Source organism: Frieseomelitta varia, unplaced genomic scaffold, assembly GCF_011392965.1.
Source record: "Frieseomelitta varia isolate USP_RPSP 00005682 unplaced genomic scaffold, Fvar_1.2 scaffold_586, whole genome shotgun sequence".
Taxonomy (NCBI): Eukaryota; Metazoa; Arthropoda; class Insecta; order Hymenoptera; family Apidae; genus Frieseomelitta; species Frieseomelitta varia.
Window position 1 is genome coordinate 204,921 of NW_025110352.1, and position 20,300 is coordinate 225,220.

The 20,300-nt window shown below is 37.6% G+C and overlaps 2 protein-coding genes across 2 annotated transcripts; one reads left to right on the plus strand and one right to left on the minus strand.

The window, feature by feature from the left end:
- Positions 1-1,152: 1,152 nt before the first annotated feature.
- LOC122534304 (trypsin-7-like) lies at positions 1,153-5,477 on the minus strand. The gene is made up of 6 exons (XM_043664813.1): positions 4,969-5,477; positions 4,732-4,820; positions 4,298-4,439; positions 3,498-3,611; positions 3,014-3,157; positions 1,153-1,666 (listed from the first exon to the last, which is right to left on the minus strand). Exons 1-6 carry the CDS (start codon positions 5,071-5,073, stop codon positions 1,514-1,516), a joined length of 747 nt encoding a protein of 248 aa, XP_043520748.1. The 5' UTR covers positions 5,074-5,477; the 3' UTR covers positions 1,153-1,513.
- Positions 5,478-13,854: 8,377 nt separating this feature from the next.
- On the plus strand, positions 13,855-17,842 carry LOC122534307 (trypsin-1-like). The gene is made up of 7 exons (XM_043664815.1): positions 13,855-13,972; positions 14,766-14,872; positions 14,944-15,053; positions 15,663-15,801; positions 16,709-16,822; positions 16,888-17,071; positions 17,548-17,842. The coding sequence occupies exons 1-7, from the start codon at positions 13,879-13,881 to the stop codon at positions 17,649-17,651; spliced, it is 852 nt and encodes a 283-aa protein (XP_043520750.1). The 5' UTR covers positions 13,855-13,878; the 3' UTR covers positions 17,652-17,842.
- The last annotated feature ends 2,458 nt before the right edge of the window (positions 17,843-20,300 follow it).

Below are 20,300 nucleotides of genomic sequence, written 5' to 3' on the forward strand. Positions count from 1 at the left end.
ACACAATGTAAGAACATAACCTATTCAAAAAAGTAAATGTCCAGATACTTCCGTGAGTTACTGAATATATAAACTCTAAGATATTAATAATTAATGTTATAAATAAAAAAGGCACTTATTTCTTAGAAAATATGATTCAAACTCAAGGAAATATAAGCTATATATTTCAACAGTTTTCATGTTCACGCATGATACAAAATATTATTAACTTATAATTGTATTGGTAAAGTTTAAAAACAGTTTGGGAATATACGTAGAAATCACAAGGCATTCATTGCAACTACATTATATTTTTGCAAAGACCGTTGAAGTATTTGAAGAATTAGTTATCCGACGAGACCGGACCTCTTTAATAACACTGCTTCCTCACTTCGTGTTCGTCGATATATTGTATTGGATCTTAAATGGATCTTCCAATCACTAGGAATTCGAACTTTATTAATAACCAAGTTACTTTCGATCCTTCGTAATCCTCTTCTCGCAACGCGGAGAAACATCGCACTCGGTTCCATCAGAACGAAGAAACGTAACGTAACAAGAAACAAAACCACGAGAACATTCTCTTGAGTTTCTCCGAGGAAACAAGACAAACAAGCAACGTTACATTTCTCGAACTGATGAATTTAGATTTTAGTGGATCGCACGGTCCACGGGCTGCTTGCAATTCTCTGCAAAAATTTTCGAACTCGCCGAATTTACTTTCAATTTGGCCGAAATTTCGAGTGTTTACAAACCAGCAGCAAAATTACGCGAACGCTCGCAAAGGAAGTCCTTTCAATATTGAATGTTCCCGCATCTATGGCAAAGTCTGCTAGATAAGCCTCGCTGATGAGCCCGTCTAGCCCGTCTAACTATTTTCATTTTCCTTTCTCTGGTTGGTTCAAGTATGATTAAAATCACATCGAACGGTTCGACAGGCAAGCAAGTATGCATACAAGTTATTAGATTGACAATTAAGAAATTTAATCAGTAACAGGCATTTTAATATCCAATCTTTTTCCTTCTATGAACTTTTTAAATTACGGATATTTTGAAGAATTCAGATACTTTAATTTTTCATCAAACAAGATTTATTCTTTTGACGGAACGAAACGAAAAATACGCATATATTAATCGGTAAACGAGGGAGAATTTTTCCCGTGTACATTAAGATTAAATTACAAATTTGATGTAATAATTATAAAATAGATATTCCATTTCATTGAATCGCAAAGTGAATTGACGATGCAAATGATGGAATATTACAACTGATACGTCCAGTTTCAGAGCGATCGACGAGAATCACTGCTCTTCTTCTGAAGCTACAATTTGCTAATGCCATATTTGTAGATTTAAGATTTACAAGATTGTTACACGAAAAGAAAGATTATTCGTACATTCGTGTCCAGTGGAAAGATGTGAGAGAAAGTTTCGCGCTAGTTTCCCCGTTTCAGGCAATATAACACGCTCTCCCCGCGATTGCAAAGGAATATAAATCTCTTCCTAATATAGTGGACGCCGAGGGACATTAATTTCACACTTGCGCTTTATCCTTTATCCATTGTCGTATAGCAGACACTCGCGTGTATACTCCGGGATATTGAGGTTTCGCGCAACTGCCATACCAGCCCCAAGACACGATGCCAATTTGAACCTTGTTGTATACTAATGGTCCTCCAGAGTCGATCTGCGACACGTGATTAAAGCTTTCAAAATTTGTCCGCACGTACCGCAACAGTTGTATGAATGTATGAAAAAAGAAATTTCGTTCCTCAGGTTTTTCGTTTGTCAAAACGAAACTGACTACGAGTAAATTGGAGTATTAGTTTGATTATGGATGAAACTTTGGAGTTGGACACAAATTCGAAAGCGTACAGTTGAAATTGTGCAATTGTGTAATATTGAAGTTGAGTTTGATACACTATGTTGTAATGTATCAGCCGAATTTAATAAACTATGTTACAGATAAAAGATATCTGTAATTACTAAACGAAGCATTTTTATACAGAGTAATTTTTGGTGCTGTATAACTTCGAATCTCTCTGAAGTTACGTACCCTATTGTTAATTTTAGAAAAATTACGAGCAATGTTTTTACTTTGAAAGGAAAGGACTTTATTTTTAAGAAACTTCCTAAGATTCGAATAGGTTCTTTTTCTGAACCTGCGATGACATAATCTGTTGTAAAATAAAGTAAATTTTACTAACAATAAATTAATGTAACACAAAATCTTTTTGTTAGGCATCGTATAGCAAAGACAAAAATTTTATCAATAGTGTTCACTTCATTGCGAGAGAGAAGAATGAATTGTCCAATCTTTGGTTTCCAACTTATGTAATTAATTGTGGTGTCTCTGACAGATGCTATGATATAATCATATGAGATCACGATAAGAAAAAGTTTTTGAGAACTTTGACAAAATCTTACTTCTCGATATCATCTTTTGGTAATTAATCGTTGGTATCACTTGGATCATAATCGTATCTTATTTTCCATTTATTTAAAAGAGCGATGAGTTTATATTTGTCAAATCGTTATCTATCGAACTTCTTGGGAAAAATTCTTATCTCAGATTTCTTATGATGATAAAATTAATCGAATCGAATGTTATATAATAGAAATTAAAATCGATACTCCGAAACTATTTAATCCAGTATCCATTCATATACATTTGATCCAATATGATTCATTCATGTAGTTATTTAATCCTATTCGTACGTACAGTTCGTACAATTTTTCTTTATGATATCTAATAATTAACATCACCAATCGCTCAGAAACTTTTCTACATAAAACTCATTTCCAATATGTAAATTTTTCATATTTTTATGAAAACATATCCCTATATGATCTGTAATAAGAGATACCTGATGGAATACAGACGTGAAAAAATGAAAACAATAGCCATACGTATAAATGCATAAACATTCTCAATCTATTCTATAAAATTCTACGAATCTACCATCAAAATCTATTATGAATCTACTGTCAATCTACAAAACGAGCAATAGAAAAAACACTCTCATAAACTTACGCTACAAGCGTCTTTGCCTCCACTCATAATGCCCGCGCATAACATGTTGTCGGTCAGCAGATTGCCATAAATTTTCTTGCACGTCGCCTGATCGACGACCGGCAACGTTAAAGACTTCAGCCTGTCGGATATCGGACCGCCTGGCTGCAAGTACACGAACACATGAATCGAAATATTATCACACCAGCACATGTGAGAACTATATTTCTACTATATATATGCAAAGCATCTATATAAAGCGCAATGCAGTTCGAGGCGATGCAAACCTGCGCGAACCGCAACCGAATATTTGCCATGACGAGCGAACACTGTCGGCCGATCGACAAACAAACCTTAATGTTTGCGCGAGTTCGCACAGGTAGGCAATCAGTCTCGGCGTACGTCACCGTTGACCGAAGTATCAGGCCATCGTGTCAAACACGGGTTTATCCTGTGCATTAGCTGTCGGAACGATACAGGCTGAAATGGATGGCCGAGAACTTACCGCCACGTAGCCCCATCCTGTCACCACTGCTTTTGTTCCGCCTTGTATCGTGTTCGCGGAAGATGCCAAGGCGATCGGTTTTACGTTCGCGTTCGTCGTCACGCTCTGCGGTAACTATGATATTAATATTCGTAATATTAATTAATATTATGCGGTAATACGGATATTGTCTTCAATGTCTGTACTTTCATGGGATTTTATTAGTCACGTACGTGTGATTTCACGCGAGGAACGTGATTTCGGATTTTGCTAGTTTTTTATTATCTTGTCGAGAAATACGTTCTTGTTGTATATACTCTAAATTATGTGGCTGTTCGATTTGTGTGTTGCGGGAAAGAAGATAATTTTGAATTTAGAGTGTTTTATGATCTGGTTTCGTTTCACAGAGACTGAATATGTCTATAAAATACTAACTAAAGATACAAGATAAAAATTTTATATGACGATAATTTGAGGAAATGCTCGAGGAACTTGTTCGATTACAATTCAGAACGGATTAGCGAAACTTTTACCAAAGACGTTATCTTGTACCTTTCAAACAGCAAAAGGAAACATCTGTCGGCAATTCATCTAATTAATACGAACGAAATTGGATGTACACATGATTTATCTTATCTGAGTTAATCTTTTTGGAATTATGTTTCTATTCGATTAAGTTGTCGAGATGATTCATTAGAATTTTTCTATATCTACAGTGTCAAGCTTCCAGCTAAATAATGTTATATAATAACATTACATTGAGTTACACAATATTACGAGAGAATTCTGAATCGTATTGAAGAAGAAACACAGAAACATACTTTTATCAAAGCGGCATCGTAATCCTTGGTATTCTCGTTGTAATTCGAATGCAGAATCACCTGAAGTTTCTCAGTGATCATTATGCCTTCTTTGCTGTTATAAGAGCTACCCAGACGAATTTTAAGTTGCGAGGGAGGAAGTCTACAAATTACAATCGCAATTAACCACTCACGAATTACCACTCTATCGATTAAAAAATAATAGCAGTAAGCAGTAAATAAATTATGAATTTTTATGGAAATTCGTGTTTCTGAAATTGTTTCACGTAGCAAATATTACCAGAGAGTATCATACTCTCGACGCTTTGCTCCGTATCACGAGACCCTGCAATCTTACGTACTTTAATTTCGCAGAAAATGCACAAAAAGCCTCGGTCTGTTAATAAATTGTTTACTTAGCTGCCGTATCGTTCGACAACCCGATCTGCACGTACCCTGACACACAGTGTGCCGCGGTTAACACCCAGTTTTGGCTGATTAAAGAGCCACCGCATAACAGCTGCCTCCGATCGTGAATAGACACCTATTGTAGAGAAACGTTTGGCATTGGATCGTTATTTCGATATTATAGCGCCGGATTAGACGCTCGGTTCGGATTACGCCGAGGAGTTCGACGCGGTATTGCTCCCCGTATTTAGGCGATAAAGTCGCGTAAACCGTGATTAATTCACCTGATACGGATAGTCGTTGATGGACGCGTTGTCTCCGCCTATAATCCTAGGTCCGAAACAGAGCGCCTGCTGCGCCACGAAGAGCAACACCAACATCCGCAACATGGTTCCCGATCAAGAGTCCAACAACTCACTGTCTCTGGCTATGAAATCAGAGCAAGCAAGTCCATCGCGAGACTGATAAGCACCGACAGATCCGATATCGACATTAAAATATGTAGTAGTATGTACATCGATTGGCGTTGTCCAACAGGCGGGCATCGTCACGCGAGCGCCATCACGCGATCGCGACGAACTTTAATCACGTTTCCTCCCCTGCTTCCTTCCCCACTCTCCATTTTCTTCGCCTTTGCTTCCGCGGAGCCAGGAGTTCGCGCGAAACTCTCTCAACTTTCTGATAGTTCGCCGGGACTGCGACGTGTCTACGTTGATTGGTCCTAACGGAATTTTCTCTTGGACTTTCCTCTTCCCTTCGTTCTTTGTCCTTCGCCGCTGGTGAATAGAAGCGGCTAGACGCAAACTTGCATTCTCCGTTTCCAGTTGGGACAAGCGCCGTGAATCAAGAAAGAAAGGGTACCAAGAGTTCGCGAGAAGCAAAGTGGCAGAGCGAACGATTGTATAGAGGGAGATGATTAATTGGTTTTCTTGAGTATCAACGGAAGTAAATATCGGTTTCTGCGATGATTGCTCGATACGACTACGAAAGATTAGGATTATGTTTTATTATATTTTATTATTATATTTATTATGTTTTTATTATAAACAACTCGAGATATTTTTGTTCAAGCTAGATAGACGCGACGATATCATAACATTGTCAATCAACGATAAATTATTGAAGAAAGCGCATCGAAAATATTTATCACTGTTGCTCTTGCAATGATAATTTTCTTAGTGTAAGAAGAGTAATCAACGATACCTGAAATCTAAAATTGTTCCATTTAAGTCTTTCTGGCTGGCTTCACGTTACTGTTGAAGAGACTATGTTCTACTAAATCTACATCTATCGTGAAACGCTATGATAGCCTCGAGTGCACGTTTGATATTATCTCTTAAAATAATCACGCAATACTGAGAACTATACCTATGTAAAGGAAAACAACACGAATAAAACGTGAAATGGGCTTCTTAAATTGACAAAAGATTCACGCGATAATCGGGCAAGCGTTTATCACATTCCACATTCCATCGCGGTTCCGATTATTTCGATCGGTCAATGAATATTGCCTCGTTGCTTCGTTTTCACCAATATTTCCACTTGCGTTTAATTCGTCCGCGGGCAGGTGGATCTCTAGTGTGAATTCCATCGTGGAACGAGCAACGCAAAAATAATATTTGCACTAGCCACGTACCGGTTACGATTTATCCACGCAACATTTCACCCTGGAACGTAGACGCGACAGCGTCCGCTCTCTCGCCACACGCGGAGGGGGTGTCTCTATATAATTTTTACTACGACTCGACCGCAATTTCGATTACTCCGCAGTAAATAAAACTCGGCCCGGAAATAAAACAATTAAAACGACGACAAATGGCGTTCCATTTGCGGCTGGCAAAGCGTATCATTTTTCCTTCTCTTCTTTTTTTTTTTCTATTTTCCACGTTGTAACGTAGCTTGCTCGCACATACACGCGAACACTTGCAAATCTTGTCACGCGTGATAAAGCTTGCGCGAATGAAAAAGAAACAAAAAAAAAATGAGAGGAACCAAAGAGAAAAGATATACGCGGAAACGATCTATTCAAGCTGAACGCACTTTACACCGATACGATACAATGGAGAAGATTTTTTATTTTTCGAATGTTGCACTCGCAAACGCGTCAACAAGTTTTCTAATTGTAAGTCATTGCTGACCAACCGACTGTTACTCTTATATAAAGGTATGTTCAAGATAAGTAACTCGATTTACGTATGTAAAATATTTAATTGTTTTCTTACTTTATTTTATTAAGTTAGCTTACTATTATGATTACGAATAAATTTATTACAACAAACCAGGGAAATAAGATTTTCAGCAAGTATTTTTGGTCGTTTTATGATATTGGTTTTAATACTATGTATTTGCTTCAAATATTATGTAAATATTAAATGAATAATGTTAACAAATAGTACTGTTGTACACTATTACAATTTTACGCAAGAAAAATCTCAGAGAGCTGTTGAATTAAAATACACTTCACTCATTATGTAACAAAGAAGTTAATAAAGTTATAAGTTCTTCTAAGAAGTATCAAATTCTTTTTGTAAGATGTAAGATACGTATTTCGCTTCTAGACTTTTCGTGAAGTTTCTCTCGCAATATATTCAAAATTCACATATACAGAAAAATACAGGTAAAACAAATGATAATATTATTACTTTTTAATAATTTCCATCCAGTGATATCATACCGACGAGCTCAAAAGAAAAAGAAAGCGATCAATTATTGCGTACGGTTCGGTCACTCGTTATGGTCCGCAATCAGTTGCCAGCGCAACGTGGTTAAAATACATACTTTGTTTCATCCAAGCGACAGAAAAAGAACACGTTTCGTTAATTCAATTCTCGGGAGGTCATCGAATGTAACAGTTATATTACATTCGAAGTCCTCACTTGTAAGGACCATATGGAAAACACAATCTATTATTTCTGAAGAACACCAATCTCTTCTACAAAACAACCGAATTGTACGTCGCTAATGACCGAGATGTCGATGCGATATTAAATAAATAAAAAAAAAAAAAAAAAAAAAGAACAGTTATATTCAGTTTTCAGGATTATCAATTGTTTTCCATTATCATCTTCTTTTTAAAGTGATCTCACGATACGTGATCTCACGTTAGCGTCAGACGCGTTAGACGCACGCGCCCTAGGATCATTAAAAAATTACGAATCTCGAACCGAGGTGCTCGAGCTCGTCTCTAAATACATTCCTAAGTGGCGCGAATGGTGAAACGCGGCTGGTTTACAGAAACGCGGACACGTGTTTCGAAGGGTTGGCGGAACGGAGGCAGGAATTAATGCAACGCCAAACGACTCTCGTAAACGTAAAAGGCCAGGGCGGTGGCGTTAAAATTATATGATGGCCGCGGAGCGACGAATATACGGCCGGCCGGCGTGTACATGCATACGTATCTCAAGTGTATTATAAATGTGATGCACGCGGCACTCGCGCAAAGGAAGCAACGCGTATTATATATGGTACGGCCGACTGAGCGCAATGAAAATAAGGCGGCATTATCCTGGCTACGGCGATACGAAAGAGTGAGTGAGGGGCCACGAATAATTCCATAACGTGTAATCCGGCTGAAAATTACCATTTAAATTTCAGCCCCCTCCTCCTCCTCCCTCTCTGGCCGCGGTCACGCAGCGCGTTTCCCCGCGACTGATGGGACGAGAGCTCTTGATTAACTACGCTAAAACCCTCTCCGCTTCGCGTACGACACCTCGTATTGTTTCAGTTTTGTTTCAGCCGGAATTTAGTTACCATTATCCTTCTGACACGTCACGCGAAAACAGGACTCGAGAGAGGAAATTTCGACCGAGCTGAATCTATCGAATGTTGTAATGTCGAAATTCGACGTGCCAATTGCGATCTACGCAGATCGGTGGATCGGGATTCGCCACCGAGTGGAACTCGTCCGGAATTATCTACCTTGCATATCTCGTCTGCGTTTAACGTTCGCCGAGTCAAAGATATATTTTCATAACGTGTTTTTCGTTCGTTGCAGTCGTCGATTCATTCGTGTTTTTATATTTTATTGGATAATACGATGTTTACGTTTAAATATTTACGTTTCGATCGAAAATATCACCCCCCCCCTCTCCCCTCCCCAGATCTCTGTTTACCTTCGAGCTTTCATCGAAGCTTCCACATTAAATTACATTATTCTGTACACGTACGCAAGCGCGGCATTGTGAAGTCGATGTATTATTAAGCCAGGTATATTATACAGAATATTATACAGCCAGTAATGCATTCGATAGTTGATACTTAATACGGATGAAAAATGTAAAAGTAAATATACACCGTGAACTACGTTTTGCAACTTTGTTTCAATGAAAAATTTTAGTACAAAGGGAAAGCACTGGAGATAGTCGTTACATAATTTAGAAATTTCTGCGTCGTAAATGAAAGAAATAAATATTCCAAATTGCCCCCCAAAAAAATATAAATTAGAAATGAAGTTTAATACATTCTATATTATACCGTAAAATAATCAAAAATTATGGTACAATTTTAGTCATAAAATTACTTATATATTATTCTATAACATTTTATTAGGTACATATTAAACAAAACTGTAATGTGTATTAATACAGACTCTGTCAAGAATTATGATAAAAGTAGCAAAAATTTACTAAAACTCAACATCTATATAAAATACAGAATCTACAAGGAATTGCAATTTTAATTTTTATCATAAAAATAGATATACTATAAATTCGACGTTATACTGCAAAATTTCATCGCGTGTGAAAAGTAAATTTAACAAAGTCCCTCTTTGCAAGTGAACAGCCATTATTGCTCAATACTTTGCAAACTTTTCAAATATCAAAATATTCTAGACGAAGCGGGAGCTGGCAATCCAATCGAACTTTATTTCACGTCATTTCACTGGCTGTTGCCAACCGAAATAACAGCGTTTGCAGAAAGATACTCGTTCGATGTGAGCTGCGAGCAAACGCGGCATCTCTCTTGTACGTGAACTTTCTTCCAGGTTAATTCGTTGTAATCTCTTTGAAATTTCCAACTTCTGATACTTGGAATCTACCACGATGCATTGCACGGGAAGCTTAACACGAACATATATACGAACGCACGCGAAACACGTGCGAGTTCCTTAAACACTCCGGAGTTTCCGAAATTCTGGTTTGTTATAATTCGCGGGATTCACTGATAACTATGCGTATGTGTGTACATATATTTTTGTGCGTGGGCAATACGACCGAGAAATACCGAGCAGAATTTCACATAACGCACAAGAACCTGTTGTTGGTTTTTATACTTAACATTTTCATATATGTATACGAATTACGGAACGATTAACGCGTATATTTTCCAATTACCTTGTGCCATATTCCAAATACGTACATTTTCCACTCGGTGTTGTCATTACTTGTCGAGCGCGGTTAAATTATGTTTTACGTTGAAAGTACTAATTTTTACTTATATTACAACGTTACTATATTATTATATTACATAAATTATCCAATTATTTCGTTATCTACTTTTACTTAATTGTTCCATCATTTGCTAATAAATAATTTCCATTCCTCTTAATAAGGCACATTCGATACATAAATCCCCCTTTCCGACAAAATACGCAGACACGTACTGAAACGAGAAGCGGCCGTCGTTCACGCATGCGAACGAATTAATGCGTGCCGCAATGATGCCATTGCGCAAGAGAAGTGATGCACCTCTCTTTATCGTTCGAGCGTTTAATCAACTCGTGACTCAGCTGCGACAGTCCGATCGCTGATAAAAGGGCAAAAGAAGCAGAGAGAGAGAGAGAGAGAGGGAGAGAGAGGAGAAAGAAGAGGTAAAAAGAGCTGGTCGAACGTGTACATCGTATCGGTCGCGATACGATTATTGAAATTACGGTGAACGACAGACAACGATCGTGGGGAGGGCGGGGGACGAGGTAGGGTGACGTTTATCCAAATTTATGGCGGACTCGCGTCTACCTCGGATTACGAATGCACATTTCGCTGCGGAATTCGAACGCCGCGCGCCCGTCCCGCTGAAATATTTTCCGCCGATCCAGTTGGCGAAGGCCGGATGAATAGAGGGTCCCAGTTGGAAACAACCGAATGAAATACGCCAACACGTTGTTACGAAAATCGTTGGCGATAATTTTTGCTCATCGAGAGAGCGAGGAGCGATAAAGCGGGGTTAAATTGCTGCCGCGTGTACGATCGTGCAATCGCCAGCAAGCGGGCCAACGATATCGGTGGAACGGCGCACAAAGGCCGATTACGTCGCGTTTCATTCGCCATTTTTCCCTGATGACCGGAAACGACGTCATTTCACATCATGTCTGCGTTCGATTCTCCGCTCTTCATTGACTCGTTAAGATGGAATTTGCTATGAGAGTCTCGAAGAGTATCCAAGATTCAACTGGTATCGAACATCGAAGCATCGACTACTGGACTATTTTTCTATCGCACTGATAGAAAGTTTCTAAGGAATGTTATTTAACAGGCAGGAGTGTATTTAGAATTTCCATCAGGGATAATAACCTCTTGCGCTGAAATGATGTGCCACGCACGTGGAGAATTGTTTGCCCCAAAAATTGCAATATTTTTTCAGTTCTAAGTATATTTAAGTACAACCCGGGCAAAACAAATAATAAATTTATCACTTCTCAATAATTTCCAGTGATATTACACCGACGAGTTCAGAAAGAAAGCGACGAATTATTGTATGCGGTTTGGTCACTCGTTATGGTCCGCAATCAGTTGCCAGCGCAAGTAGTTAGCCTCTTGCGCTGGAATGGCGTGTCACGCACGTTGAGAAATTTTTGTCCCAAAAATTGCAATATTTTCTCAGTTCTAAGTATATTTAAGTACAACCCGGGCAAAACAAATAATAAATTTATCACTTCTCAATAATTTCCGGGCAAAACAAATATTAAATTTATCACTTCTCAATAATTTCCAGTGATATTACACCGACGAGTTCAGAAAGAAAGCGACGGATTATTGTATGCGGTTTGGTCACTCGTTATGGTCCGCAATCAGTTGCCAGCGCAAGTAGTTAACCTCTTGCGCTGGAATGGCGTGTCACGCACGTTGAGAAATTTTTGTCCCAAAAATTGCAATATTTTCTCAATTCTAAGTATATTTAAGTACAACCCGGGCAAAACAAATAATAAATTCTTTATAACTAATATACTAATAACTTTATAACTAATATAATAAAGTACACGAGCTTTCATTTCTACGAGAAATTTCTAAAAATGTCTAAAAATGTTTTACAGCTATAAAATTTCCAAGAGAAATTATATAGACTGGTCGCTCTGGCCATTTTGGCTGTGTTAAAGTCTGGAATTAATATTTCAATAGCAATTAATTAGAAACATCCCGCGTTCTAACCGCGAAATGTACTCGCGGCAAATTTACACCCGTGTACGAGAGATCAGTCACCCCGGAACAAACGAAACTTTAACAAACTAATGGTAAACAATAAATAGGATACACACGGCGGTGAATCAGCTTGAAACAACCAACCGAGTGCGAACGTTTTCTTGAAACGTAATCTTCCGGTATTGCACGCAGCGATGATCGAAATTTTAATACAAATTTTAATAAAACAATATGGAAGCTTTCTCGTAAATGATAATGGAAACTCTGTTGGAAATTCGCATTAATGCCTTCCCGAACGAACTGGAAGTTGAAATCGAATGATCCGAGAGGAGCACGGACAAGATAATCGAAACGGTGTTTTCAAAACAGTTAAATAAAATTCAGTGGCAAATTCTCGTTATATATGACTCATTAATCGGAATAAACTCCCGAAAATGGGTAATAAAAACATCAGACGAGCAGAAGTAACGAATGTATCCGAGTTGATCGTTGTGTATCGTGTTATATCGGAGCATGTTCGAGGATTAAGCGCGACAAAATTTCCAGCCGAGCCTGAAGTGCGTATGTTAATTTAATAATAAATATCGCGTTACTCGGTGCCCGTTGACGCGAGGGGCACACAAGCAAGAGATACGCGAGTACCTGTTCCGTCTGTCGTTGGCAGACTGAATGTTTATCCCGTGTTAACGATTCGTTTTACGACAACGCGCGCACCGTCACGTGTAATTGAAAATTATTTTTGGGGGACATAATAGCTTCCGGCGCTCGTATCACCGGTGTTAATTAACTCGATGCTTCGTGACGAAAGAGAGAGAGAGAGAAAAAAAAGAAAGAAAAAAAGGAAAACAGGGTTACAAGTGAGAACGATAAAATTGCAAGGGCGTTACGTATTTATGGAGACAGGACGGCGGGCCGTATATTAACCCGACATTTGCACAGGTCAATTAGCCCCCGCGATGAATAATCGTCAAGGGTGTACGTAAAACGATCCTCTCAACACGATGTTGATATCGAAAAGCGATTCTTCGTAGCTTCGCTTAAACGAATGTCCCCGATGAATCCTCACAGACATCGGAATAAATGAAGATTTAAAATAAACAGCGATTCGTATCTGTAGCGATGTTATTAGCACGATCGTGTTAGTACGTTTCTCTCGTGACTCGTTGTGATCTCTGTCGAAAACGCGAGAGAATTTGCCGTCGAGCAGAGTTTTTAAACTTTTACGTGTTACGTACGTCTTTGGAATAATTGCTGCTTATACTTTTATACTGAATATACGAAGATTTAATAATCTAATGACAGAGTTCAAAGACAGTTGAATACAAAAGTTAGGTAAACATTACATTTTGAAGACACGTCTATCGATTTAAAAATGTTGGTTAAGCGAAACTTTGTCTTCTTTCTGTTTGTTATCTGTTTACTTTTTTGCAATTAAATCTACAATTTATAAAAAAAAAAAAAAAAAAAAAGGAAGAAGAGAAAGAACGCTGCAATTGCAACATTGACGCAGTATCAATATTTATTCAATTAGATTAAACAAGCGCTGGAATTTTGCAAGAGTGAACTTTGCCAAAGCGTCCAATTTATGACATGTTGCGACAGAGGCGATCAACGCGTTTTTCAGCGTTGAGAGTTATCTTAATAACTTGAGCCATTTTCTAACCGTGTGCGGAAAACACGTTTATTACGGGTGACAATTTAGCCCTTAATGTCGTAGCCTTAGCTTTAATGTCGAAGCATTAACACCTTCTAGATAAATGAGAAAACGAGACAGTAATTCCTGGAATGCATTGTTTATGCAGAAATTATTTGCGGCTTTATAAGGAACACCCGGTCCCCATGATGATCTCAAACGTGGCCACGATGCACGCACTGCTGTTCCTGGTTATCTTCGATTCGACGATATTCTCCGCGATTTCTGGATATGTCTTGTGTAAAATTTATTTTCTGATTAAACACATTCGTATTTTAGAATTCTTATTGTTGGTGTACACTTGGTGTTGTGCAATTAGAGTTTCGAATTAAATTCGTTTGTCGATTGTGTAAAGTGTTGGTCAAATTATTGGTTGGTAAATTAATAAATTATCATGGACATGTTTGTGATGATCTTAGCTCTCTTAACTTGAAAAATTGCTTTCATATAGAGTAATAATAATGACGCGCAGATAATTAATATATTTAATTATTATACTTATTATAATATATTTAATTATTTAATTATTATATATTATTATATATTTAATATATTTAATTATATTATTATATATTAATATATTTAATCATTTAATTATTATATATATTACCAACATTCAGTTTGTTAATTTCAATACTACTTTGTGTGTGTCTGAAAAGCTTGCGTCTTCCGTATTTTATTAATTCGAGGCAAAAATTAATCTGTCAACTATGAATATTCCAACACTGTTTTTCTACTAATACTAAGACAAAAATAAAGAAATCTTATATTAACAAAAAATTTTACATTAACTCCATTTTATCAATTCCAATATAAGGCGTAGTAAAATCGTAGTTTCTTCAACTCTCCGTTACAAACGCTGCTTCAACACTATTTTCCACATAATTAACCTGATAATTAACCGAAAGACGTAGGAGAAAATAGCGCGAGTGTCTCCCAAAGGAATTAACCGAGCGGACGTAGCAGCGCAGCGCAGCGCATTTATATCGCGCGAAACGCATTAAACGATTCATCTGATTTGAATGTTGTACAGCCGATTATCGAGAAAGAATCGTCTCGGAGTCAGCGGGATTCCCGGGGCCGGCTGAATCCAGGATTATTGGAGGGAAGAGGATCGGCATAGAGGAATATCCATTTGCGGTTAGTATAACGTGCGATCGATCTTCACGGTCGATTTGGCATTTAGGGAATCGTTGTCTTTCTCGTCGCAGGTCTCATTGCAGAACAATGGTACATTTTTCGGTCACCAAGTCGAGCATTTCTGCGGCGGCGGTATCATCGGCGAGAAGTGGATACTAACGTCGGCGCAGTGCGCCCTCAGGCAAGATTAATATCCATATATCGTTGCTCGGGAGCCTTAGAACGAGTACCGTGTTTGTTGCAAAATTGAAAAAAAATGAAACGACATCGGGTTGTTGCATGTGGAATGCCCGATTTCACGATCTTTGTCAGTTTGAAACTAATCAATATATAACGTAATTGGTTTTATCTTTGAAAGAAATACTTTAAGAGAAGAAACAATCTTTCATTTCTAATAATTCAATAAGATTTAATAATAATTACAACTTTGTCTTAAACGTATTACTGACAGAATATTTTGATTATTTCGATTGCTTTGAACTGTAATTTCACAAACTGACTGAGAATCAAAAGCTTTGTAAAGAATTCGGTCACTTCATTTGCACGAATCTATTTTACACCATAAAGAATTTGCAAAATGTTAATATATCAACAATTGCGTTATAAAACACGTTTGCAGTGGAAAAATTCCATTATATACGATAAATAAAGTGTCCTAAGATTTTCGAGCGACAATTACTATCAATTATCGCGTTCTTTACGAACGATTTCCACATGCATACGATTCGTGCAAGTATTCATTTCATTCTTTTTTTTCTTTCTCTTCTTACTCGGTTTTGTTGTTTCGCAGGATACGAGTGAAAGCATTTCACGTGAGAGCAGGCACGTCGCGTTATTACGAGGGTGGTGACATTTATAGTGTCCAAAGTGTCGTGATACATCCTGCCTTTAACGCAATTAATTACGACTACGACGTTGGTCTCGTTGAGGTAATACGTTCTCGCTTGTCGCTTGTTGCTGTGCGTGTCGCCGCTATTTAGTGGCTGTTGCAATTGTCAAGATCGTATCGAAACGAATGCTGAAAGCGGGCAACGGGTATGAAAAGGTGCAATTAATAATTGGTTCGTTGCCGAGAGAATTCATTTTTCACGTGCTTTAAATACGCAATTCATCTCCTCCGGCTGAACGTTCGAATACGTTCGTATTTAACTCGTATTTAACATTACGTAATGGTGACGGTATCGAACGAGCGCAGACAGTTTAAACGTTAAAATCTGTAAAAAGTTGGGCTGTTGATTAATCGTGGCTACCAAAAGACATTTCATCCATCTATTTTTCACCATATATAATTGTGATAATGAGCTTCAAGTTAAATCTCTGTTGAGCAAATTCTAATTTCGAACGTTGTCTAATATACGGGGTGATTCGCGTAGCTTGCACACTTGGAATAACTTTTAAATTATACGTCTCATGAAATGTATAATTCATCTATTTTTCAGCATATATAATTGTGATAATGAGCTTCAAGTTAAATCTCTGTTGAGCAAATTCTAATTTCGAACGTTGTCTAATATACGGGGTGATTCGCGTAGCTTGCACACTTGGAATAACTTTTAAATTATACGTCTAATGAAATGTATAATGTTTAATACAAATGTTGTATGGTTTTAAGGAAAAATATCAATTTTCTGAAATTTCCAAGTTTATCTTTATTTCTTTTAATTGGACTATATTATTTGTTTCATCGTAAATTGGAGGATTATTAAATTCCAAGTAAAAAGGTATTACTCCAGGTTATATATATATATATATATAAATTATAGCAGATATTTCACGTTCACATATATATCGGATTCATCATTTATTATTCCCAATAACATATATCTTTTGACACAGCTTTCGGACAAAATAAAATACGATGACACGAAGCAACCAATTCAACTGCCCAAAATACATTCGATGATCGACGACGACTCGTTAGTTAGTGTTCTCGGTTGGGGTGCGTACCAGGTATGAAAAACTTTCGGATCAACGTGCCTCGAAGCGGAATATAGTAACGCGGTCGTTTATTACAGTTATTCGGCCCCGTCTCGAACGAACTTCTATTCGGCACGATGCGGAAAATTAATAACCAGAACTGCGAAGAAGCGAATGGCGGTGACTTATTAACCAACAGGATGTTTTGCGCCTTATCGGACACCGCTAGACTCTGCGTCGGGGATTCTGGCTCGCCTCTCATTTTTCAGAACAGGTTATTCGGTGAGTTTCAACGTTCGTTAAGAATTCTCATCGATAACAAAATCGAATGAAATACCGAGCAAATACATTTCAATTTATTTTAACACGTTTCTGGCTGTTAACGTATAATTGCAGCTAATGGAATTTTGCGTTTTCAAGTTATTGTTGGACGGTACGTAGAATTATTATGCGCTTAAGCAGCTCCACTAATGCCAGTAATTTTTCAAAAAACAAAAAAAAAATAATCACTTCCAATTGAGAAATTAAAAAGAAACGTTCAATAATTTCATTTCAATTTTCTCAACTTGCGTTTAATCTTGTTATCAAATTTGAAATTTAGGAACGCGATGTTACATCACCTAATTTCTTATATTCACTTCCACTTTAATAGCAGAAAGATTTCAAGTATGTAAATGTATTGATGTTATGTAAGTCGTGCTTTATGTCGATGCTTGTACACGTTCGTCACTTGTGAACAATGTTATCGACATTTATAGGAGTAGCATCGTGGAGCCGATCATGCGACGGCCGGTATCCAACTACCTTCACAGCCATAGCTGAACTAAAAGATTGGATCAGCAACGTAACCTGTATATCTTGATTCCTCGCCTACGAGATTGCAAGGAGATCCATGATGTATCACAATCCACCTCGAACATTCCCTGCATTATAGCGCAACTTTCTTCATAATGTTTTCGAATAACTTCAAGTAAACTGCAGATCTTGTAGCCGTGAATTTTGAAATTGAGAGGGAAAAATAACGAGGGAAACGTGAATTTTTCAGCAGAAACAAATGTACTCTGTCTCTGATACTCGATATCACTGTATAAAATAGGAATTGTAAGATAAAATATGTATGTATGTATGTATCTATATGTAAACAATACATATCGTATATAATACGATCGTGTGACACACGCGGCTGTTTTCTTTGTTTTCCATTCCTTTCACGTAAAAGCGAGAGAAGCTTGGATATAAACGCTTTATTACGCAGCTATAAGCAAATATCGAACGCTGTATGAAATAGCTATTACATCGTAGCAACAGTAAGATTCTCCATTATAGAACACGACAGGTAGTATTTACTTATGAGATTGATTAACAATTCAAATAATTGGTGATATCGATGGAATTTGTCAAGAAACTCGTAGCATGGCAAATTTAGTGTTACATCTGTGTTTAGCAAATATGTCGTTCTTATAAGAAATTAAGCATCTTAGGAAATCATTGTTAACTATACCGAAGACACGGAACTTTATGTGAATGCAGATGAAATGAATTCAATGTAAAGTGAACCACAGATTTGACTACGAACTCCTCTCTGACACAGATTTTACACTTTGGTCACTGATAGTTTCGTCGATTCTATAATAAGATCGTGTCTCCGAAACTCGAGAGTAACAGCGTGCTTTTCCAATCTCTGTCGAATGAACATTTCCCTTCAGTAGAAAGCGAACGAGGCGTCGACAAGAGTCATAAAGACGTAAAAGAGAAAAGACCAGCCGAGAAGTAGAATGTTTTAAACATTCTGTGTTTCGAGGGATTCATCGGAGAAGACACGATAAAGTAGAACGTACGAGACAAAATATCGATGCTCCTCTGCGGTGGAAAACTGATAGAAATCCGTATAGGGGCCGAGGGGAGAAACGTTCGCCAGCGCGACATTGGAAAGACACGGAGAAAGGGAGGAAACGAGAGGGATGTTTAATTTTGTGCCTCCTCGAGACGTCGCGCCGTGAGCTGATAGCTTTCGACTGGCCATTGCAACAATCCTATTAAACCGCAGACACGATCCAATAACTTTTCTGTCACTGACGCTGCTCGCACCGTCCTCCGTTCGCTTGTTATTTTTATCCCGCGACTCGCGTCAGTGGTCATACTCGCCAGCGAACAGCTAAAATTGATCAACGCGTGATTATCAATTGCCTCGACGGCTCAAGTGACGCAATGATTAGTGAGAAAAAAAAAAAAAAAAAAAAAAAAATGATGAACAGTGAGTAATCGAGTTTTCGGTAAAAGGAGAAACATCGGGAGAAATGCAAGAGTATAAGAAACTATGAGAGAGATACACAAGAGAGATATCGCCAACGTCATTGTTAGTTGATCCTGTTATCGAGAAATGGCAGTAAACTTGGGATTTATAAAGTGAATAATTAAATTCAACTTGAAAATATCGGATGTTCAAACATTGTTCACGCCTGACAGTGACGTTTTTTTTTGTATTATTTTTTTAAACAACGACAACGCGATATCACTCTTCGTTCGAGGATACATTTTTCACGGCACGTTTCATCGTTACAGTTACGTCGCTGTAAGAATGAAACGGACTCGCGCTTCCAATCTTGTCTATCAAACATTCACTCGCAACACCAAGAATTTTAGCGATTCTATAAATCTTCAATCCAAATTTCAAACGTTGTAATTTCTCTAACGAATCAGGAATGCAGTGCAAAGGATACAAAATTAAACGGAATAATCAGCTTTCTGTCGTGAAACAAATTCACGGGCGCAAATTGCCAACAACGCGGCATCTACAGTGGGGTGAAGAAAGTGAGTCAATAATAAAAATTTTTCATTGTCAAATAAAGTATAAAAACATGAAAATAAACTTGACTATCTGATTCTTTATAGTCTTAGGAAACTGAAACTATTTTTTAATTTTTAAGATTAGGTTTCTTCCTGGCTGAAAGAATTAAAAAAACGTACAATCAATTTTGCACCAGAGTTTTTTCATAGTTAGATTTACAAGCTTTATCACACCTTAATATTTTGTCCATAAGCCATTTGCTTAGATAATACCTTTAATAAGTCTTGGCACACTTTCAAACACATTTTAAAAAAAACATTTGCCAAATTGTATGCAAAATATGTCCTTCGCTGTAGAAGAAATCGTTTTTCAACATGATCCGGACCCGAAACATACAGCGAAAAGCGTAACTAATTAGCTGCCTACTCAGGCATTTTCGATCTTAAATTGGCCTGCACGAAGCTCCGATCTAAACCCCATCGAAAATCTATGGGGTATATCGAAAAAAAAAATTCTAGACGCATACAAATCTCCTCCCAGCTCAGTAGTTGAACTACATGCTCGTGTTATAGAACAGTGGAATCAAATGCAATCTGAATTCTGCTCAAGACTGTTTGAAAGTGTGCCAAGACTTATTAGAGCTATTATCTAAGCTTATGGACAAAATATTAAGGTATGATAAAGCTTGTAAATCTGACTATGAAAAACTCTGGTGCAAAATTG

Bases quoted from the DNA above. Each gene is read 5' to 3' on its own strand.
- LOC122534304 (XM_043664813.1), bottom strand. From the start codon at position 5,073: ATGTTGCGGATGTTGGTGTTGCTCTTCGTGGCGCAGCAGGCGCTCTGT. The intron at 3,158-3,497 runs GTAAGTTCTCGG...GTGTACTTGCAG, and splicing joins CAGGATGGGGCTACGTGGCG to CCAGGCGGTCCGATATCCGA. The intron at 1,667-3,013 runs GTAAGTTTATGA...CACGTGTCGCAG, and splicing joins GAGGCAAAGACGCTTGTAGC to ATCGACTCTGGAGGACCATT.
- LOC122534307 (XM_043664815.1), top strand. From the start codon at position 13,879: ATGATGATCTCAAACGTGGCCACGATGCACGCACTGCTGTTCCTGGTT. The intron at 15,802-16,708 runs GTAATACGTTCT...CTTTTGACACAG, and splicing joins ACGACGTTGGTCTCGTTGAG to CTTTCGGACAAAATAAAATA. The intron at 16,823-16,887 runs GTATGAAAAACT...CGTTTATTACAG, and splicing joins TCGGTTGGGGTGCGTACCAG to TTATTCGGCCCCGTCTCGAA.